Here is a 21,967-nt window from a genome sequence, read left to right on the forward strand (position 1 = left end):
TGTCATGTGCTGTCCCAGGAAAATGGAGTCTCAGGGTTTGGTTAAATCAACAACAGCTCGACCATATTGGGACATCGGGGGTCATAGAAACAAAACTGCCGATCTCTATCCGCCGATAAGGAAAGACTTGCTCATTCCCACCAGCAACATTTATTAAGCTCCTGCTGTGTGCCAGGCATGGATCTGGGGGCTGCAGATAGAGCCATGGACAAAACAAAGTCCCTGTCCCCGTACATCTCATATTTTATTTGGAGAGAAACATGATAAGCAAGGTGCATCATTAAAAATATATAACATGCCCAGTGGCAGTCAGGGATTCAGAGAAAAATAAAGCCAGGGAGGGGCAGGGAGGGGAGCAACTTTTAAATGGGAGCCATCGAGGAAGTCCTTACTGAGAGGTAAACACCTGAGTAAGGAGGTGGTGGGTGCAGGGAACAGCATTCGGGAGAGGGAACAGCATTTGCAAAGGGTCTGAGGTGGGAGCAGATGCCTCCAAGATAAAATATTAAGCGAAAAGAGGAAAAAGAAAGCTTCTGAAGAAAGACTGGATTCCACAGGGAAAGCAAATGCCCCTTTTTTACCTCTTAGCGGACGATGGGTAGGGAGGAGGCTTTGCCCTGTCACTTTTTAATTTTAGGATCATGTCGTATGAGTGTAAATTGTAGCCAACAAGTTCAGTTAAAAAACCAAAACCAGCCGGCAGCCATGTGCAGAGGCTCAGGCCTTGTGGCTGGGGGGATAGAGGGGTGTGAGACTCCCGGGCCTGGGTGCCGGTGGCTATCCCCCAACGTCCCCAGCGTCCCCCAGCGTCCCATGTCCCCGAGGCCGTGGGGTGAGCCAGTGGCCTGCAGCTGCCAGCAAAGGAGGAAATGAGCAAATGAGGAAGCGCCAGAGTGGGCAGCGGGCGCTGTGTGGGGGGCTGGTCAGGCCTGGCGTGGGGGGTGGTCTGGGGTCTGGGAGTTCTAAATGCCTGGGGGGCCCGGGGTCTTAGGGCCACCACGCCCAGGCCAGCTGGAAGGGGCAAGTCTGTGCTGTGCTGAACCCCCAGGGTGAGGAGGTCCCTGGAAGCTTCCGGAGGGCACATCTCTGTGCCCCTCTCCTGCTTCACTGATGTGTTCTGGGCCTGAGTTGGTCCCGGCAGTGCCAGCTGTCAGCACAGAGACCCCAGAGACACCCCAGAGAGATCTGGAGACTCCCCCAACGGAGAGCGAGCAAGTGAGCTTTCCACAGAGTTCCCTGGGGCAGCCCAGAACCAACTCAGCCCATGGCCTGGACACCCCAAGGCCCCCCGCCCGGGCTCAGCCCTGTGGGGTCAGGGTCACCCTGAGCCTGCCCCCCACACACACACTGTCTCCTTCCCCCAGACCCTGTGTCCTTGGAGCCCAATCCCAGCCGGCGGGGGTGTGTGGGGGGCATGGGCAGCCAAGTTCGGGGTGACCCTGGCTGCAGACACCCCACATTCATTCTATGCATGTTGACGGAGGCTGTGTAACCAGGACAAAAGTGTCTCAGCCTCTCTGTGCCTTGGCTTCCCCTCTGTGAGCGAGGGGAGCAACGGCCAAGCATCTGAGTGGATCGAGGGCCATCGAGGCACGAAGGCCAAATGCAGAGGTGACGCTTTGGCCCCTGACCCCCTTTAGTGGCCAGCGGGGTGAACTGGCCGGGCACAGAAATCGCTAGAAGGCCCTGGGCCTTGGTTTCCCCTGCTGCTGCTGGTTTCAGCAATGGGCATTTGTGGGGTCACCCTCCCGGCAGCCGGGGGTCCTCGGTGGCTGGTTCCTCGGCCACGTCCTCTCCTCTCCGGGCGCCGTGGCTTCCGGGTCCCTTCTCTCAGGCCCACACTGGTTCGGCTGGAGACACCAAACTAAAGTCACAGCTCCGAGGTGTCCCGTCTGCGGTGGGCTCACACGCCGGGAATGTGGGTTAGGATTTGGGGCACACATCTGTTAGGGGTTGGCTGCCAGCCAGGGCACAGCTGATTGTGCTCAGGGGGTCCTTTTGATTTCCCAGCTGCCAAAGCGAACACTGGGCACTGGGTCAGAGTTCTCTGGCTCGTGGGGTCAGGGGCTGGAACTAGCTGCCTCCTGGGGTGGGGCCTTCTGGCTGCCAGCAACTTTGGGGTGTCTTGGCTTTGGGGTTCACCCAGAGATGCACGGGGCCTGTTGACTTCCTGGGATCGGCTCTGACCACAGACAGAAGGGGGGTGGGTGACAAAGGCCCAGCTCCCCTGTTCCGGAGGCTGGACAGCGCCAAGGCGTGTGCTCCCCACTGTCCCCCTGGGGTCCCCAGCGGGGCCCTGACTATGAACTATTAAACCGCGTAGGTAGGTGCTGTCGGTACCCGTTTTACAGAAGGGGAAACCGAGGCATGGTGGGTTTGCTTGCCCAAGTTTCACGGTCGTGGCGACCCAGCCGAGAGCAGGGGTTGGGCCTGGGGGTGGGGGTACAAGGGGCACTTAGCTTTATTTTCTAGGCTTTATTTTTGGTAAGACTTCATTCCCTGCGAGGACATAATCGTGTTATGAACGAAAAAGCTTTTTAAATTTAAAATTAAAAGCCAAGGGGATTCAGAAAACAGCTGGCTGATGAAGGTCGTGCTGGGAGCAAAATGAATACATAGACAAAAAAAGGAAAAAGAAAGAAGAGGCGTAGGGAAGAGCTTGAAATGGGAACAAACTTTTTTCGGGGTGGCGGGAACAACCGAGCAACTGTTTTCCTGTAAATTCTTCCGTTTTTTTGCCATGAATGAATTTAATACATGAATATGTAGATATATATTTGGAAGCCGACTCGGGGACGTGGGCAAGATCAGGAGACGCGAACCAGATCCCCGAACGTGACACTTGGGGTCTCTGAGTGGCTCCCAATTGGGGGGGTTAACCCCAAGTCCGCTGGTGTCTGCTGCCCTCGTGTGACCACAGGGGGGACAGCAGCCTGGCCGGCCTTGGGGGGGGGCAGGAAATGGGTTCCTGCACCCCCACTTCCCACTGGCTCCCCACTCCTGCCGCCCTCTTCCCCCAGCCCCACGGGCGCCCATTTTTCTGGAATGTTCTACAGTTGGGTTTGCTAAAGCTGACGGAATGCGACATGCCAGAAACAGACTGGCTTGTATGTGGGGATTTATGCAGTCTCCTGTGCAGGTCTGGAGCTGTGTGCACCCCAGAAAAGGCCGTGTTCATTTAATCCATCCCTGTGGGTGCAGACAGATTGGGGGGGGTGGGACCTTTTGGTTCAATTGAGCTGTGACCCCGCCCAGGTAGATGGGTCTTTACAGAGGTCAGAGAGAGAGAAACACCCAGAGACATGTGGAGGCGACCCCCGAAACCAGAACCAGGAGGGAAGGGCCGGTGGACACCACCGTGCACCTTCCCATGTGACGGGGGAGCCCAGACACCGGCAGCCCATCCTCAGGGAGGGGATCTTCCTCCCGACGCCTTAACATGGACATTTTCACGGCCTCAGAACTGCAAACTTGTGACCCAACAAAACCCCACTGAAAAAGCCACTCCATTTCTGTCTACTGCACTCCGGCAGCTTTAGCAAACCAGAACACCGTCCTTTCGGTTTTTCCTGTGAAGTGGACAGAAGCCAGTCTGTTTCCAATTGTGCGGCGACTTCCTGCATCGCCGTGGAGAGAAACGCTCCTCCCGCATCGCCGTGAGCAGAGATCGGGAGCAGAAATCTAGGGTTGTCTCTTTGTGAAGAGGTCCGTGAGCCCCTTGAGCCACTACCCACCCATGAGAGAGTCCATGAACCCCAAAAGGAGTGTGGGCATCGTGGTGAAACCCATTGGCTTGTCTTCCCAGCCTGACTCCTCCACGTGGCACAGCCTTGTCCGGCTCGGCGGTGCCACCTGGGTGGGTATTTTCCCACCAGTGACATGTTTCCAATCCACCTTTGGAACAACCCTTTGCGCGTCCGGCCCCATCGTGAACTTCTACAGCAGGTGGGGTGCAGCCTCTTGTCCCGTGGGCGCTTTGGAGCAGACGGGTGACGACGGGCTCCGTTTGCTATCGAGGGACAAGCAGCTCCCCTTTTTCACTCTCAAGCCACCCCCCTGGGGCCTGTGCAGCCTTGGCAGCCAGATCGGCTGACTTGTTTCTGCAGCGTCTCGGTTTCCCGTGTCCGAAGCGATGCCTCGTTCCCACCTCCTCGGGGACATCAGTGCATCAAAAAGGCTGATGTGGCACCTGCATGTCCGATTCTTTATTCCCTGGGGCTATGAGAGTCTCCATCTCCCACCACCCCATGTGGGTGTAAAACCGCAGCGTGTACCCACTGCTCGCACCAGGGTCTGCACGCTTCCAGCACCCAGCTGTAGATGTGCATCGGGGCGTCCAGCTCACTGGGGTACCTGGGGGCAGACGCCGTGCTTCCGGAACCTTCTCAAGTGTGCCACCGCCATGGCACTGAGTTATATATTTGCATGTTGCTAAAAGGGGAAATTTGAGGTTGTACCTGAGGAAATGTAATGTACTCGAAATGGGTCGGCTTTTACAGTGGGGATTTATTAACCTACGATTTACGGTTCTGAAGCCTGAAAATGTCCAGCTCGAGGCGTCGGCAGGACGATACTTGGACCCCGAGGACGGGCCGCTGGCACCCAGGGCTCCTCCGCTCCCAGGGCTCGCTCGTCTGGTTCCAGGGGCGTCTGTTCTGGGCTTCTGCGTGTTTGTCTCTTAGTTTCTGTGTCCTTCTCTCTAAAACTCTCCGGGGCTTTTTTCTTTTTTCCTCTCAAAAAAAGACTCTGGTAAGAGGATTAAGACCCACTTTGAATGGGGTGGATCACACCCCAAATGAAACAACCTGATCAAATGTCCCACCCACAACAGATCTACACCCACAGGGATGGATCGAAAGGACACGATCTTTTCTGGGCTACAGAACAGCTTCAAACTATCACAATATGTTATTAGAAAAAAATCTAAAACTTAAAAAAACGCACAGGCCCGTACAACACAAACAGTGAACCCTGAATAAATTACGGACCACATTTAACAGGACAAGTACAATATTCTTTCATTGACAGTAACAAAGTACCACGTAATGCAAAGTGTTAATAATGGGGGGGCGGGGTTATATGGGAACTCTGTGTTTTCTGCATGATTTTTCTGGATACCTACAACTTCCCTAATTAAAAATGTATTAAAAAAGAAAAAGAAGAAAGGGTGATCACTGAAAGCCGGTTTTCCGTTTCCTATGGCTGCACCATCTGGGGTCACTTTCATCTCAGGGCTCCCTGGGGGTCCCACGTGAGGCCAGGGCAGCTGGGACACACCCCCTCCTCTGTTGGGCTTGGGGTGCTCCCACCGGGGCTAGGTTTCTCGGGCATCGGAGTGGCCGGTTCAGACAGGGGATGGCCGCCAGCTTTCCATTTGGGGCATCCGACAACACGGCCCGGTGCTCGCGAAGGCCCTTCCTTAGGTTCGGGCAACAAGCTGGGGTCCTGGTGGCCGTGCAATGTCCCCGAGTTCCCGGGGCTCTTTGTGGTGCTACCCAGTGATGTCCCGGCTTGACCTTCCCTCGGGTGGACTTGCGGTGACGACACACTCGAAGGCCACCCCACCCAGGGGAGGCTGGGACACGCACAGACCGCTCCTTTCTGGGCCCTGTGGCTGAGGAGAGCCATGCTCACAGTTCCCAAATTCTCGGGCCTTCTGGGTCCAAGTCCGTGCCCTGCCGATGCGCCTCGAATATCCATTCTGGGAACACGGCGGGATTGTCACCTGCTGCGCATCACATCTCCAGAAACTTTGGGCTTTTTAATTCCAGGACCCACTTTTGGAGTCCGACTTGTAATGACCCTGTGTGGCCCTCGCTCCTGGGCCGCTGGGCCGCCCCGTATCAGCCCGAGTGGACACAGAGGAGAAAAGCGTCTCCGTTTTCTTCTGGTGATCCCGCTATGACGGGACATATTTTTCCAATTGTCCAGGCCGCGGGTGGAGATGGGAGCAGGGCTCGGGCGAAACTGCGAGGCCGGTGGGGACAGACACTTCCTCGGCCATGTGGAGGTGGCGGAGCCGCTGGGCTCTGAAGAGGATCTGGACCATCGGCTGCCCCGTCCCTGTCGCAGCCCTCTCTCCTGTGACCGTGGGGGCCACGGGCCCCGATTCCACGGCTGAAATGTTTCCACTGTCATGTGGCATCACAAGAGCAGCCACGGAACGCCATGCCTGCAGCATTGCACCCCGAGTCCGCACCCTCTTACGGAACGATCCGCGCCGTCACGCAGTATTTTAGCTCAGGGACCCTCTCCCAGCCGTGTGACGCCGTCTTCTAAGTCGTGGTGGCCCAGGCAGTTTCACACAGAAAAATCATCCTCTTCCTTCTCGCTGGCTCATGTCCAATGCCCACCTGCCGATGACACGTCAGGGGTCACAGGGATCCGTTCCTCGGTGCTCTGAAAAGTGCCTGTCTGGAAAGAAATTAGCACAGACTGACAGTGCCGGACAGACATGTACTCACCGAAATTTGGGACAATTGCGAAACGAGTTGAGTTAAGTCACTAACTTCTAATATCAAGATCTCTCCGGAACCCCTGTGGCCTCTGTAGTCTTGGGGTTCGCTCCAAACCAGCGGAACCTGCAATCTGAGGTTCTCTGTCCCCAACGAGTGTGACGTCGTCACTCACGGGCTTTGTCGAGAAACGGGGACTGCGACACTAGACAGGTGCAACCCAGACCCATGAATCAACTCCTCCCCCGACCGTGCTGGTCTCCGGGCCCCAGGCGGTGGGAAGCCACTAACGACCGAGTCGCTGGACAAGGGGTCCGGTGGGAGCCCCTCACCTCCCCAGGACAGCTGAGGGGTCCCATCCACGTGCCAAACTGAAGTGACCCTCTCAAAGCCTCGCCCGGTGCACCTGAGCCAAGAACAGACCCCGAGACTTTGGGCAAAGACGAGAGAGCATTTTCGCCAAGCGAAGCGGGGTACTTTGATGTTCCGGGGTGACTCTGCCTCCTGGGGCGCACCCTTCATTCATTTTAGCTCTGTGAAAGCTAAACCTGCCCTGGAGTCGGGCAACCCTCCACTCATCGTGGAAGAGGGACGTGGAGGCTCCGATTAGCTGGTAAGGGAGGGAGAATTGGACAGACAGACAGACGGGGTGACAGAGGCAGACACCAAAGCCCCAGAGGCTGGGAGGAGGCGAAGGAGGAGCTTCCGGAACTGCGAGGGGATAAAGGCCTGCGCTTGGAAGCCACCCAGCTGCTTGGGGGCATTTCAGAGCCTGTCCCAGGAGGCCTGGCCCTGTCCCACCGCCCCCTGCCCGCCCAGCGCCCCCCAGCCCTTCCCCAGGCCCACCCCCACCCCCCACTCCTGCCTCCTGCTGAGAGGGGCACTGTCAGCAGCCAAGGGCCAGCATGACCCCGACACTCAAGAGCCCCCCTAGACCTTATTTCCTCAAACGCTGAGAAATCCAACCAGCGGTGGAGGGGGGCCAGGAGCCCAGGGGGGCGGCTCTGTGGAGGGGGCGCTGGTAGGAGGGGAGGGGAGGGGAGAGGGGAAGCCAAAAGCCTCGTGAGTGCAAAGGCCCCCAGGCCACCATGGTGGGGCTTGGGGATGGGAAGGGCTGGAGGGGGCGTGCCAGGGGCGCGCTGGTTCCCTCCTCGGAGGGACCCCGGACTGGGGGGGGGTTTGGGGGCATCTGACTCACCCCCCGCCCTCCCCAAGAGAGGAGACCCAGCCCAGGGCTGCAGGGAACGCGGTGGGGGTCGCGGGGTGGGGCCCAGCCTTGGCCACACCCTCCTCCCTTGCGCCCCCGCCCCCAGACCCCTCCCTGGCTACCCGCACCCCGCCCCGCCCGCCCCCGAGCTCAGCCGCCGACCCCAGGACCTCTCGCACTAGCCCTCGCCGGGCCTGCTGTTCGAACATTCCGTTTCCAGATCTTTCGGAGCCACCCCCGCCCCTTATGTAAAAATTTATTTTTTCTTTTTCTCCCCGTTCTCCTCCCGTCGCGTGGGCGGGGGAAGGCGGTTATTTCGGGGGGGGCATTGCTCTGGCAAGAGGCGCGCCCGGGCGGGGGGCGCTTGGCTCGGCCTCCCCGACGCCCCGTGGGGCCCGGGCAGGCTCCGCGCTGGCTTTTCCGCCGGCGCCGGGTCTGTTTGGACATCTGTCCCCGTCGCCATGAGCGCCGCGCGCCGCCGCCCCCGCCCCGAGACGGTGCCACCAGCTCCCCCGTCGGGGCGCTCCGAGGGCCTCAGCGAATGTCCGTGGAGTGGATAGAGGGGGTGACCGGGACCCACTCCCACCCCCACCCCCAGAACACACCGCCGGGAAGCGGCGGGGGTGGGGGAGGGCCTTGGGAGGTCAATGGGGGGGCGGGAGCCCCAGCTGTCACCCGTGCACCGTGCGACCCCAGGCGAGGCACCCCCTCTCTGGGTGGTGGCGTGGTGCGCGGGAGGCCCGGGGAAGAGGAAGCGGGGGGGGAGGGGCGGCCGGCGGGAGAGGAAGTGGGCGGGGCCGGCGCCCCCTCCCCCTCCAGGGCCCCGCGGGGAGGAAGCGGCGCTGCGGCCTGGCCCGGCCCTTCCTCCCGCCCGCGGTCCGGGCGCTTCCCGTGAGGGCCCTGGTGGGGAGGCCTGATGGAGGTCGCCGGCCCGAGAGAGACCCCGAGAGAGACCCGGGACACCCAAACCCAGGGTCCCCCCACGCGCGGACGCGCCACCGCCACTGCCGGGCCGGGACGGTGGCTCCGGCGGGGGCCGTTTTCAGAGTGCCGGCCACCCCCACCGCGTGCGCAAGAAAGAACCCCCGTAGCCCTTGTTCAGTCAAAAGCATCCAGATCCGGGGGTACAGCCGTCCGCACCCCCTTGTTCCCCACGCGCCCACGCTGGCCGGGCCCCAGGCGCCCTGCACCCAGGGACCCCTTCCCAAGAAAGGGGGACGCGCCCCGTTCTAGTGACCCCGGGGGGCCCCGCTGTCCCCCGGCAGCCCCTCCCGTGGCTGTGGGTTGGCACCGGGGGGCTCGCAGAGTGTGGCCTGGGCACCCCGGAGTTGCTTCTCTGTGCGTGGCTGTGTGCTTGTGTGTGTCCCCGGGCTGTGTGTACCTGTGTCGGGCGTGGCCTGGGAGGCCCCGGGTGTGTAACCCCAGGTGAGAGCCTCGGGGGAAACGACGGGCCCCCTGGGTGGCGGGGGAGGCTGCGTGCGGCTCTTTGCAGGGGCACAGCTGTGCGTACACGTGTGTTTGCAATGGTCTGGGCCGGAGCCTTCGTATGGGGCCCGTGGGCTCCCGGGTGTCCCTGGTGGGCTCTGTGGGGGTGGGGGTTTCTGCAGGATGGTGCGCCCATCTTTGTGGGCGGTCATCTTCGCGGTCTGGGCCGACTTTTGGGTGTTCTGCGTCTAAGTGTGGCCGTGACCCGGGCGTACAGCCACGCGGGTGGCGAGTCCTGCGCGCGGTGTCTGCGAGTAGCCGCGATCGGCCGTGCCCACGCGCGCCCCCTCCCTCGCTCGCGGCGGGCACCGCGCATGCGCGCCCTCCCGCGGCCCGAGGTCGGGGGAGGGCCGGGGCCCACCCCGCGCGCGGGGCCGCCATCGCCCTTTTAAGAGCGGCGCCCGCGGGCGGGGGCGCGCGCTTCCCGGAACCGCCCGCGCCGAGGGAAGCGGAAAAAAAAATAAACCCGCCGCCGCCGCCGCCGCGCCTAGATCCCGCGGGCCCCGCGCGGGCCGGGCGGCGGGGCGGGTGGCCATGGCGACGGCGCGCGGGGCCTGAGCGCGCAGCATGTCCGGCAAGGCGGGCAAGGGCTCGGCCGCGCCCTCCGACGGCCAGGCCCGCGAGAAGTGAGTGCGGGGCTGGGGGTCCCCGCGGCTGCGGGGCGAGGGGGTCCCCGGGGCGGCTCCCCGACCTCCCTGCAGGGCGCAGGCGCACCCCGCAGCGCGCACCCCGCTCGGCGTCCTGGCGGCTGCTCGCAGGACCCTAGAAGTTGGCCGGCTGGAGGTGGGGGTGCTGCCGGGGTCCCCTGGACCCGCCGCTTCCTGGCCGGGCTGACGGGCGACCTCCCTGGGAACCCACGAAAGCTCTGCCCGGCCCGGGGTCCGTCTGGAAAAGGGGTTCTTGGGGAAATGCCGGGCGCTCTCTGCTCCAAGAGGTTCTGAACCTGGCGCCGCGCACCCCCCACCCAGGTTGGGGACAGAACGTGGCTGGAGCGGCCCCCCACTCCCGGGGCTCCCGCGAGCAGTGGGGGGTCTGGGGGTGGTGGGCGCGGTGTTTGGGGAAAAGGCCAGGGCAGCCTGGAGCAGGCGATGCGAGTAAGAGGTGGGGTTCCTAGTAGATGTGCACCCCCTTGGGCCCCCAAAAAGTGGTTTATTTATTTATTTATTTTTTACTTTTTTCTGGTAACAAAAATGCAACCTGCAAATCTCCATTTTAATTGTTTATAAATATACAATTCTGTAGCATTAACTCACAGTGTTGTATGACCATCGCCAGTGTTTCTAGAACTTTTCCATCAGGGCTGCACTCATCCAGCAGCCACTTGACACTCCCTCCCCCAGCCCCTGGGAACACCTACGAATTTGCTTTTTCTGGATATTTTATGTGTCGGGCATCATGCGTCATGCGTGCCGCTGCACAAATCAGAACTTCACCCCTCTTCATGGCTGCATACTATTCCTTTGCATGGCTGGACCCCATTTTATCATCCACTTGCACTTGGGGTGTGTCTCCCTTTTGGCCACTGCGAGTGATGGTGCAGTGGACATGAGTGCCCGAGTCCCTGCCTGAACTCCAGCTTTCGATTCTCTCGGGCATCACCTAGGAGTGGGGTGTCCGGGGTGCAGGTAATTCCACTTTTTAACTTTCCGAGGCGCCGCTGCAACAGCTGCCTCGGTTCACGTTCCCCCAAGAGATGCTGGTTCTTTGAACCCGGCCTCTGCTCCTGGCCCCGGCTGGGAGAGGGGTGCAGCCCCCAGCAGAGCCCCCCCCCCCAGGGGTCCTGACGCTGCCCCCTGCCCTCCCACTGGCCTCAGGGCATGGGTGTACTTGGGGGTTGCCGGGGAAGGAGGTCCTGACAAAGGGACCCCCAAGCTGTGTCCCAGGCTGGGGGCCCAGGAGGTGCACCAGAGGAGAGGAAATGAGCCACAGAGGGTGGTAGAGCAGGGAGGATGGGGTGGGAGGTGCAATTGGGGTCTCCCTGGCTGCCGGGTGGGAAAAGGCCTATGAGGGGCAAGCGTGGGGGGCCTGGGGGCATCTGGCCAGGCAGGGGGTGAGGCCAGGTGGTACCTGGTGTTGGGGCACTGGGGGAACACTGGTAGAGCTCAGGGGCAACAGTGGGGTCTCCACGCGTTTTAGTCACGAGGTGCCCACACCCACGGTGTGTCTGCCTCGCGGCACTGGCCTGGGGTGCCTCTCGGTGCTGGGCACCCCAGTACCCGCTGGGCCCCCCATGCCTGCCAGGCACGTGTCCCTTTTGGAGGGCAGGCTGCGGCCACCCCTTGCCGTCGGGTAAAAGATGAAACCCTGAACCCCGACAATCAGTGCCTCCAGTTGAGCTCCCCACCCTGCAGGACAGGGAGGGTCCGGGGCTGGGGTGTGGGGTTCGTGGGGTGTGCGAGGCCAGTCGGGACGGACAGACGGATGGCCCCGGGCCAGGCGGGCCGGGAGGGGAGCAGCCTGGGGCTGGTGGGGTCTGTGCCTTGAGGCTCAGGCAAACAGCCGGACCTTGAGTTTGGGGGGCTCAGGCTGGGGTGCCCCAAGGGCAGCTGCCTGGAGTTGTCATTGAGAGCCAAGGAGGCTCTGGAGCCTGCAGGGGTGGGAAGGAGGAGGAAATGGGGAGGCCTGGGTCTGACGGGGGCACACAGAGTCCTCGGGGGGCCCAGGGGGGCCTGGGGGCAGCAGGAGGAGGACATTGGGGACAGCCTGGGCTGGCAGGTGGAAGCCTGGGCTGGAGATGGGGGACCCCGGCCTGGTACTCAGAGCTGCCTGGCTGCCCGATGCCCCCGTCCTCCGTTCCCCCTTCCTGCTGCCCCGCACCTGTTTTCCCGGGGACCCCGGGGCCTTCAGTGACTCCTCACTTACTGGATCTCTCGTCTCTGCCCCTCGGGGACACAGTGAGCCCCCCACATTAAACTGGGTGACATTCAGCAAACGTCAAATGAAGGAGGCCCCGGGAGTGCGTGGGGGTTGCTGAGAGCAGAAGTGGGGTGGCACAAGGAGGGGGAGCTGGGGAAGGCAGGAGCAGTTGGGAGCAGCCTGGTGGGAGGCCTGAGAGGAGAATGAGTCAGGGATGAGTATTTTAGGATGGGGCGCTGGCCAGAGGGGCGGCGGCAGCCAAGCGGGAGGTGTCTGGAGGGGCTGTCAGTCCTTGGGGAGCCCCTGCCTTGGGGTTACAGGGCTAGATCCAGTCACCCCAGCCCTGTGGGGCCTGGGAGGGTGGGGGTGGGGGGTGGAGGGACCTGTCCCTGCCTCCCCTCCCCCCTTCCCCAGACTCCTTGAGGAAGAGGCTGGGGGCGGGGAGGAGGAAGGCCTGGGAGCTGGGCCTCTTCGTCTCCAGGCAGGGCCGGGAGGCCACTGAAGGGGCGGCCCTGAGTCGAGCCCAGTGAAGAGAAGTCCTTCCCCCTGGGGTCTCAGTGTGGGTGGGACCCATCGTGCCTTAGTCCCCAAAGGGGAGTGGAGCTGAGCAGAATCTCACCTGTAGAGAGGAGGGGCTCTTGGGAAGGCTGCCTAGAGGATGGGCCCTGCAGGCTGGGTCTTGACGGATGCATAGGAGTTGGCCAGCCAAGGAGCTTGGCCATAGGAGTTGTTTGGCTGAGCAGCTGGTGAGGGGTGGGGAAGGGCCCCTCCCAGGGACCCTCAGGGAGGGACTGCAGGGTGACGCTGAGTTCCTGAGGGTCTGAGCCACCCCGCCCGCCTGGCAGGTTGGCGCTGTACGTATACGAATACTTGCTCCATGTTGGTGCCCAGAAGTCAGCCCAGACCTTTTTGTCCGAGGTAAGCTGGACGTGACCCCCATTCCCTGTCCACATCCGGGTCCTTTCTGCTCCGTTTCCACTGGGGATGGGGCTGGAGGCCGGGCGGCCTGCCCCCCACCCCTTTGGGCGCCCCGTGCCCCTCACCCACCCTCCTTCTCCCCTGCAGATCCGATGGGAGAAGAACATCACGCTGGGGGAGCCCCCGGGGTTCCTGCACTCCTGGTGGTGGTGCGTGTGGGGTGCACGGGCAGCTGGGGTGGGGTGGGGGTCCCGGGCGGGCCCGAGGCCATGGTCCCCTCCCTGCCTCCGCAGTGTGTTCTGGGACTTGTACTGCGCCGCCCCGGACCGCAGAGAAGCCTGTGAGCCGGCGAGTGATGTCAAGGCCTTCCAGGACTACGTGAGTCACCGCCCAGCCAGGGCCTCCTCCAGGGGGGTCCCAGGGTGGGGGAGGCCCGGTCCACTGCCCCAGCCCGGGGTGGTGAGGGTGGAGGGCATCTTGAACCCGTGTGAGTGGGGACAAGTGGGGGGCCCCGCTCCTCCTCCTGCACGGCTCCCCCTCTCTGGCCTCAGTTGCTCTCTGGGCTGCAGTGCTGGGAGCTCCTGGGGACCCTGGCCCATGAGTCCGGCGCCCTGACTTGCCCTGTGGGGGAGGGGTGCACTGCAGCAGCCTTGCACCCCCTGGAGCCCTTTCAGTCTGGGTGGTACCCCAACCCAAGCTGCCCACGCTTTCCCCCTGCATTTGGCTAGGGGTGCACAACCCCCGCCCCCAGGGGTGCTCCTGCTTCAGCACAGAGCCTCCCCACCCAGCACCTGACCCAGGAGTGCAGGCCCCGGCTGAAGCCCCGGGGGAGTGGGGATCCCGCGTCCCTGCTCTTTGCCCTGCGTACCCCACTGCCTGCGCGGGGTCTCCTTGTCCCGGAGCCGGGCTCCCCGCGGGTGGTTGGGGCTGGAGCCCCTTGAGCTGGAGCTCTGGGTGCGAGGCGCGCTCGGCGAGCCCAGACCCCTCCCTGCTCGTCCCTGGGGGCCCTAGGCCCGGCGCCCCCTCGCCCTGTGCGGGGTGCACGCTCTTTCTGCGCGGGGCACAGTGGCCCCCCTGCCCCTCGGCGTGGGTCATCGCCCCTGCTCCCCGCCGGGACCCTCCTGTCGGGGTGAGCACGCCGTGGTGGGGCGCGCCCCGGTTGCCACGGCAGCGCCAGCGCGTCGCGGGAGGCGCGGCGGGGGCGCGGAGCCCCCGGAGTCGTGCATCCCGCGGGCGGGGTCTGGGGGTGCCTCCCGCTCGCGGGCTCCCGGCCCCGCCCTCGCCCCTCGCCCTCCGCGCCCCTCCCGGGGCTGGAGTCACCGCGGCGGCTCCTGGAAAGGCCCGCGCAGCCCGTCGTCGTGGCAACGCGCAGGAGCTGGGCGTGATTGACGTGGGGGCCGCGGGCTGGGGTGGGGGCGGGGGTGGGAGAGGCCCAGGTTCCCCCCCCCCCCCCGAGGACCCCGGGGCGCGGTGCCTGCTCACTGCCCCGCCTCCCCGACCAGGAAATGCCCCGGCTCCTGGCGGGCCGAAAGGAGGCGGCCCTCCGTGCTCCCTGGGGGGTAGACAGTTGGGGTGGGCAGACCAGGGCTCCCCGGAGGTGGGGGTCCCAGGCCTGGGAGGAGAGGCGCACTTTGGAGCTGGGAAAGGGGCCCAGGGGAGGGGGCCACGAGCTCTCCACGGATTTGCCCCATCTGGGCCTCCGTGTGTCCTGGTGGGAGCTGTTCGAGGCTGCTCTTGGAGAAGGAGCCCGAAAGGGATGAGGCTGGAGCCTTTGTGTGTGTGTGTGTGTGAGTGTGAGTGTGATCTCCAAGGGGCCCAGTCCCAGTTGGGCCACGCACCCCTGTAGGGGCCCCACCCGGCTGCCTCGTGGGGCCAGAACCTGGGTTTTTCCTGCTAGAGAGGCTGGTGGAGGGTTTGGTGTAAGGGCACCCCTGAGGTCCTGCTTGGACCCCCCAGGATCCTCGAGCTTGGGGGTGCTGCAGGCAGGGACCCCAGGCCTCCTGACTGGGTTCCACCCTAGCGCCAGGATCTTGCTGACAGCCCCCGAGTGTGGTTCGGGGCTGGGGCAGCTGCTCCCCCCCCCCGCCGCTGCTACCTCGGCCAGGGTCTCCAGTGACCCGGGTTCCAGGCCCAGCTGCCCACCTGGCGGCCCTGGTCCTGTGGGACAGCGCCTGACGTGGCCCTCCTGTCCCCCCATCCCTGCAGAGCGCCGCCACAGCCCCCAGCCCCATGATGGGGAGCATGGCCCCTGGGGACACCATCGCAGCTGGTTTCTTCCAGGTAAGGCCAAGGGCTGGGGTCTTTGGGGGGTGCCTGCAGGCAGCAGGGGCACTGGCGGTGATAAGCGGGGACCCCACATGGGGAGAGGCATTGTGGTGCCTATGTGGGCCCAGGGTGAGGACACATGGCGCTGGGAGCTCCCTGGTCACGGGTGCTGCCTGCAGGCTGGGGAGGGTGTGCAAGGGCCGGCCCCGCCCCCTCTTCGGCGCCCTGCCCCGCCCCCATCAGGACCCGGGACACTTGCAGCCTGTCCCAGCAGGGCCGCAGGACACTGAGGCTTCAGGAGGACCTCGTTCTCCCCAACCCACCTGGTTCTGTTCTCCTAGGGCCCTCTTGGCTCCCAGCTGTCCCCCCACAATCCCAATGCCCCCATGATGGGGCCCCACGGCCAGGTAAGGAGCCTGCAGTCCCTGAGCCCTTGGCACACCCCAACCCCCGCCTGGCTCCCCGGCCCATCGAGTACCCCAGCAGGCGCCGGGCCCGTCCTGGAAGTGGCCGGCCGGCCGGATTGGCCCCCCCCCCCGGGTGCAGCAGCACAGTGGGGTGGCTTGGGGGCGGGGCTTCGGGAGGTGCTGACCCCGCCCACCTCTTCCAGCCCTTCGTGTTCCCGCGGTTCCCCGGGGGCCCCCGGCCCCCCTTGCGGATGCCAAGTCAGGTGAGAGAGGGGGTGGGTGGGGTGGGATTCGGGGGGTTCGCGTGGGGATGGGGCACCCCGACTCAGCACTGCCGCGCCCCCTCCGCAGCCTCCTGTCGGCCTCCCCGGCGCTGTGGACCCTTCCCTCCGGGCCCAGGGTGAGTAGGGAAGCCCTGAGCCCCCCGACCCTGCCCCCCAGTGTGGGTCCACACCCACGAGCGCCCCAGCCTGAACCTCCCTGTCCCCCACAGGGCAGACAGGCCTGGCCGGGGCGCTGCCCAGGGTGACACTGCCGCGGGGCGTGGCCAGCACAGGTCCCCAGGTATGAGGCGGGCCCTGGGGGGCGCGGGCGCCAGGGCCGAACCCCCACTCAGGGCCTCCCCGCCTTGCAGGGCTACGGAGGCGGCCTGCGGCCCCCGCCCAGCTCCCTCGCCGGCCCCGGCCTGTCCGCTGTGAACATGTAAGGCCCTCGGGGACTGGGGTGTCCATGGGGACCCCAAGACCAGGCCGCTGGTGCACGGGGTGGGGGTTAGGGGGCTGTGATGGGTGACCTGCCGTCTCCCCCAGGGGCCTGGCAGTGCGGGGCCCATGGAGCAGTCCTAGCAGCAACTCGGTGAGTCTCTGGGTGGGGGTGGGGGGTGCTGGGTGGCACCCCATTTCCCCGCCCACTGACAGCCATCTCTTCTTCCCAGATCCCCTACTCCTCCTCCTCCCCCGGCAGCTACACGGTGAGTGGGGCCCGGGTTGGGCCGTGGGGGGCTGGGGGTGGGGGTGGGGTCCTGTCTCAGGGTGCCTGTCTCCCTCACTGTGCAGGGCCCCCCAGGAGGCGGTGGCCCCCCTGGAACACCCATCATGCCCAGCCCTGGAGGTGCGGCCTGGCTGGAGGTGGGTGGGGCATGGGGGTACCCCCGGTATCTCACACTGCTTCCTAACACTGGCTGTCTCCCCCAGACTCCACCAACTCCAGCGAGAACATGTACCCCATCATCAACTCCCTGGGGCCGGGGGCCGGAAGGGCTGGCGTGAGTGGGGGCCGGGTGCGGACCGGGCGCCCGGGTGGGGGGCGGCCGCAGGGGGTGGGGGTGCGGGCGCTGAGCCCGCGGCCTCCTCTGCCTGCAGTTCCCGCTGGGTGCCGGCGCCGAGGGCCCCCTGGCTGCCGTGAGCGCGATGGAGCCACACCCCGTGAACGGATCTCTGGGTGAGTGGGTGCCCGCGACCCTTCCCGACCGGGCTGCACTGCCGGGAGGGCCCAGTAGGGGTCCCCAACCTCGGGCTCCCAGAGGCGGGCCCAGGAGGAGGAGGCGCGTCTGACTGCGCGTCCGTCTTCTGTCCATCCCCAGGCTCAGGCGACATGGACAGGTTGCCGAAGGTGAGGGGCGGGGCGCCGTGGGGGCGGGGCCTGGCGTCGGGGGTGGTGGGCGCCCCAGGTCCCGCTGATCTCGGCGGCCGCCCCCAGAGCTCCCCCGGCGCCGTGGGCGGCCTGAGCAACGCCCCGGGCACCCCGCGCGACGACGGCGACATGGCGGCCGCTGGAACCTTCCTGCACCCCTTCCCGGGCGAAAACGTAAGCGACTGCGCCGAGTCCCCCCCTGCGGCGGCAGCGGGCCGGAGGGGCCTGGCGGGGAGACCCCGGCGGGGCGGCCGGGGGGCCGGAGCAAGACCGTGACCGCGGCGGGCCAGGTGGGGGGGCGGCCGCGGCACCCCTTCTCCTCCCCTCCCGCGCTCCAGCCCTCCCACCCCCACCCTATCCCTGGGCACTCCTCTCCTCCCAACCACCGGGGAACCCTCCCACCCTGCCCCATCCCCATCCCGTGGGCGGGCCCCTGCCGCTGCCTGCGCTGAGCCTGCCCCTCTCTCCGCAGTACTCGCCCGGGGTGGCTATGAGCGTGTGACAGGGCGGCCCCGGGGATGGGGGCTCGGGGGCGGCCCCCCTGGGGCAGCCAGAGCTGGCCGAGGCTTGGCAGGCTGGGAGACCTTGTTGGCTGTAAGGACTTTCTCATTTTATACGAAACCCAAGGACCTCAGAATCGTTCTCTCCTGTGTGGGGAGGGCTAAGCCCCTTTCAGCCATTTGTGTTTTGCTCCGGGGACCTCCCAGGAGGACTTCCTTCCCCACGGCAGGGGTTGGGCCCTGTCAATAAATGTAACTCTGTTTTATTTTGGGTTGCTGCGTCTGGAATTCCTACCTTAGCATTAGGGAAGAGCCCTGGGGATTCTGGGGGTGGGGCAACAGAACTGGGTTTTGAAGGATGAGTAGGAGTCTAACGCTGACGAAATGAAGGCAAGCGGCAGCTGAGAGAGCCCTTATGTGCTCACAGAGGAAGCTGGTAAAAGAAATGGGACCCCATGAATCTACAGGCAACCGTTCTGTGACAGAGGCACCTGCTTTATTGTATTTGGGGTCCAGTAGGGTGGACTGGCAGGGGCCAGAGTGGCGGGGGACCCGGATGCCCACAGCCTCAGGCGGTGGCCACCTGGGATGCCTCCGCCTGCGGGTGCCCGTTGGCATCGCCCGTGCAGCCGTTGGGGGCGGCGGGCACAGACTCCTTGCACGGCACCGGGCAGGCCACCGGCCCGACTCGCTCGAGCCCGGGGCGCTCCATCTTGTGCTCCAGAAACATGTGGTTCTGCGGAGGCAGCCCCACGCAGGCCCTGGGGGGGGAACGGCCGGCCTTAGCAGGGTCCCACGGCACCCACCCAGGCCCTCTTGGGGCCCTGTGCACACCTGAGAATGTTCTCGATGCAGCTGCGCTGGCGGAAGAGCGCGTTGACCACGGGGCTGCCGGGCGGCACGAGCGGCGCCTTGAAGAGGAAGCCGAGCACCGAGAGCACAGGGTGGAAGCCCTGCGGCTCAGGGTCGGCGTCAGTGCAGAAGTTCACGCGCTGGCACAGCTCGGTCAGCAGCGCCAGGTCCAGCATGATGGGCGCGGCCAGCAGCGAGTCCTGCGGGAGGGGCAGGGTCAGCGCGCCGTGGGCGGGGCCTGGGAGGGGCGGGGCTGGCGCGCCCACCCACCTCGCACGTATTGTGCAGCACCAGCGTGTTGATCCCGCCCAGCATCAGCTCCGACGTGTACTCGTCCAGCGCGCGCTTACTGTCGCCCACGTACGGCACGTACTTGATGACCACCTGGGGGGGCCGCCCCGCGTCACTCAGGGCCCTCCCCCTGCCCGGCCGCCCCCCGCCCCGCACGCCAGCGTCCCCGGCCCCGCGCCCCACGCACGCAGTGGTCCGGCTGCTCGCCCGGCGCGTACAGCACGGAGTTGCTGTGCACCATGTCTTCCACCACGCCGCTCTTGGTCACCTCCTTGGAGCGGAACTGGGACGGCGCTGACAAGTTCTGCCCGTCGTTGTTGCCCAGGTGGTTGTAGCTCACGATGGACACGGTCTGCGGGGGGCAAGGCGGTGCCCCCAGCGCTGCAGGCCCCTCCGTCCCGGCCGCCCCCTCCCAGGCCGGCCCCCGCGCCCCCGCGCGCGCACCTTGAGGCCCGAACCGATGAGGAAGTCCACGAGCACGGACTTGACCTTGGTTTGGCCGGACTTGAAGTCGTCTCCGCCCACAAAAACGCGGTGCTGCCACGCCAGCTCGAGCGCGCCGGGCACCAGCGTGTTCTGTGGGGAGCCGTTGAGGAAGGCGCAGCCCTCCAGAATACTGGCCACGGCGAAGAGCGTGGACGGCGACACCTCCAGGCCCAGCTGCGGGGCGGGGGGCGGGGGTCAGTGGGGCGGGCTTGGGGCGCCCCGGCCCTGCCCGCCGCGGGCCGTGCCCACCTCGATGCTGCGCAGAAGGTTCTTGGCCGTGTCGTTCTGACCGGGGACCACGTCGCAGAAGCGCTCGGTGTTGGCTGTCCATAGCACGATGATCTTATCCAGCCGCGCACTGGATCGGAAGTCGCGGATGTCCTGGCGGATTTGCTCCAGCTGGGGGGTGGGGAGGGGCGTCCAGGGTGGACAGACTGCCGGCTATCGAGGCACGGGCTGTTGAGGTCCCCGCACCAAGGGCGCGGGCTGAGGGCAAGCGAGGAAGATCAAAGGACGGAGGTCAGGGGGACAGGGGTGGCACCTGCTGCGCACGCGAGCCCAGGATGAGGTTGTCGGCGCGAGCTCCTTGGTTGGCGGCGATGAACTCAGGGATGTAGACGGACGGCCGCGGGCGCAGCGCCTCCATGTGCGGCCGCAGCTGCTCCTGCAGCCCCCAGTCCAGCACCTGCGCGCGCCGCATGGCCTCGGCCAGGTTCAGCGACGAGATGTCCCAGCCTGGAAGTGGGGAGTGGGGGCGGGGACCTTCACGCTCGCCGCGGCCCCATTCGAGGCGCCCCGCCCCCCGCCCGGCTCACGGCCCCACGCACCGTCGAACACGAGGTCGTCGGGCGCCACCATGGGCAGCAGCGCGCGGAAGGGCACGTGCACCTCGCGGCCCCCGGCGTCCAGGCCGAGGCTCACGGTGCCAGCCTGCGTCAGCGAGCCGTAGTAGTTGGCCTCCTGGGGGGGGGGAGCGGGAGCGGGAGCGCGGTGGGCGGGGCCCGGGGCGCGCGCCGGCCTGGGCCCCGCCCCCGGCTTTGTCGGCTCTAGGCTCCAAGCCCGCGAGGAAGGCCGGGTCCCTGCGCAGCGCCCACCCATGGAGCCACCCTATGGAGCCTCCTCCTCCCTGGCAGCGGTCCCGCGCCCCCGGCCCACCTTGCGTCCCGTGCGCGTGGGCCAGCTCAGACGCAGGCGATTGGCCAGCACGGCGGCCGTGAGCGTGGAACCGTTGTTACCCCCCCAGCCGACGAGCATGACCCCCAGGCGGGGCACCCGCCGGGCCGTCCGGAAAGTGAAGCGCGTGGCCGTGGGGTGCACCTGGGGGGGCGGTGCCATGAGCCGGGGGCGGGGGGCGCAGGGAGCCGGCCGCTCGCGCCCCCGCCCCCGCGGCTCCCACCGGCCCGCCCCCTCGCCCCACTGCGCCTGGTCCCCCGCTTCCCCCCGGCCCACCTTGAGGACGCCGCCCTCGCGGCTCACGCGCGTCGTCCGGTACTCGTAGTGCGCCTCGATGGCCTCGGGGCCGTAGACCACGTCGGGGCTTTCGACCAGGACCTCGGCGGCGGGGGCCTCCATGGCGGCGGGCTGGGGGCGCGGGGTCCGCGGGGCTCTCAGGCTGGCCGGGCCTGGGGCGGGCTGAGGCCGAGAGTCACAACCGCTCTCACCGGCTCGGAGGCGGCGGGCGGTGGGAGCGGGGGGCGCGCGGGCGCCGAGGAAAAGCGCCGGGGCCCCGCCCCTGGTCCGCCCCGGCCCCGCCTCCCGCCGGGGGAGGGGCGCCCGCAGGCCCCTCGGCTCGGGGTCCTCGCGTCTCCCGGGGGGGCGCCAGGGCCGGGGATCGAGATCCCGCAGGGGAACCGGGTGAGCGGGCAGCGACCTCCCCAGGGCTCCCCCAGGACTCGGTCTGGCTCGGGTGGGCGGGACCTGCCGCCTGCCTCGGTTTCCTCATCTGCAGGGGGACGGCCCGGTTCAGGTTCTAGGCTGGGGGCGGGCGGGCGTGGGCGGGGAGAGAAGGCGGGGAAGAGGGGGCCCGGCCTGGCGGCGCCCCCCACGCAACCCTCAGGGAGCGTGGGAACGCGGGAACGGGCGGCTCCCCCAGGAACTTTCCAAAACAAGCCATTTGCGGCGCGGCCGGAAAATTTCCACCACTGGAGCCGGCCCAGAGTGTTTGCGGGAAGAGCGGCAGGGGGTTCCGAGACCCTCAGCCCCCAGCAGGCCCTGAAGGGGCCCCAGTCTGGGGGCCCAGTGCTCCCCACTAGGAGGAACCCCGAGGAGGGCAGAGCAGTTAGGGGACCGGGGAAGATTCTCGGGGCTGGGGCTGGGGTGAGGGGGCTCAGGCGCAAGTGGAGCGGGCCCTGGCAAGCAGGGGGCAGGAGGAAGTGGCGCCCCAGCTGCTCCCATTCCTGGCAGTCACCGGGCACCAGAAGGTGGTGGGAGGGCTGAGGGGAGGGGGTTCCCCCAGACCACAAAGCGGACCCAGCAAAGGGGCTGCAGCGGAGCAGGCGTCCTGGGTCCACAGAGCAGAGCTGGTGGCGTCCATGACGCAGGAGGGGGCCAGGGATCCAATGATGGCCGTGGGGGAGGTGCCAGCCAGTGGCAGCAGCTGCTGACAGGGCAGGT

General features: G+C 65.9%; 3 protein-coding genes across 5 annotated transcripts; 1 reads left to right on the top strand and 2 right to left on the bottom strand.

Annotated features, from left to right (window-relative positions):
* Positions 1-8,891: 8,891 nt before the first annotated feature.
* LOC119520204 (acidic proline-rich protein PRP25-like) lies at positions 8,892-9,299 on the bottom strand. Its single transcript, XM_037817907.1, has one exon. It carries the CDS (start codon positions 9,297-9,299, stop codon positions 8,892-8,894), a length of 408 nt encoding a protein of 135 aa, XP_037673835.1.
* Positions 9,300-9,714: 415 nt separating this feature from the next.
* SSBP4 (single stranded DNA binding protein 4) lies at positions 9,715-17,861 on the top strand. Of its 3 annotated transcripts, none has more exons than XM_037818010.1 (18): positions 9,715-9,773; positions 12,849-12,921; positions 13,069-13,130; positions 13,215-13,299; positions 15,127-15,201; positions 15,528-15,593; positions 15,797-15,856; positions 15,945-15,993; positions 16,087-16,157; positions 16,228-16,295; positions 16,403-16,448; positions 16,528-16,563; positions 16,649-16,703; positions 16,787-16,857; positions 16,955-17,033; positions 17,176-17,204; positions 17,292-17,399; positions 17,698-17,861. In XM_037818010.1, exons 1-18 carry the CDS (start codon positions 9,715-9,717, stop codon positions 17,725-17,727), a joined length of 1,122 nt encoding a protein of 373 aa, XP_037673938.1. In that variant the 3' UTR covers positions 17,728-17,861. The 3 variants fall into 3 exon arrangements, with proteins under 3 accessions (XP_037673938.1, XP_037673936.1, XP_037673937.1); XM_037818008.1 differs by having other exon boundaries at positions 16,210-16,295; positions 17,292-17,515; positions 17,698-17,838; XM_037818009.1 differs by having other exon boundaries at positions 17,292-17,515; positions 17,698-17,838.
* Positions 17,862-18,199: 338 nt separating this feature from the next.
* On the bottom strand, positions 18,200-21,057 carry ISYNA1 (inositol-3-phosphate synthase 1). The gene is made up of 10 exons (XM_037817996.1): positions 20,804-21,057; positions 20,510-20,671; positions 20,182-20,314; positions 19,896-20,089; positions 19,604-19,753; positions 19,313-19,528; positions 19,056-19,220; positions 18,848-18,961; positions 18,560-18,777; positions 18,200-18,486 (listed from the first exon to the last, which is right to left on the bottom strand). Exons 1-10 carry the CDS (start codon positions 20,924-20,926, stop codon positions 18,294-18,296), a joined length of 1,668 nt encoding a protein of 555 aa, XP_037673924.1. The 5' UTR covers positions 20,927-21,057; the 3' UTR covers positions 18,200-18,293.
* Positions 21,058-21,967: the final 910 nt, after the last annotated feature.

This window comes from Choloepus didactylus, chromosome 25, assembly GCF_015220235.1.
Source record: "Choloepus didactylus isolate mChoDid1 chromosome 25, mChoDid1.pri, whole genome shotgun sequence".
NCBI classification, from domain to species: domain Eukaryota; kingdom Metazoa; phylum Chordata; class Mammalia; order Pilosa; family Megalonychidae; genus Choloepus; species Choloepus didactylus.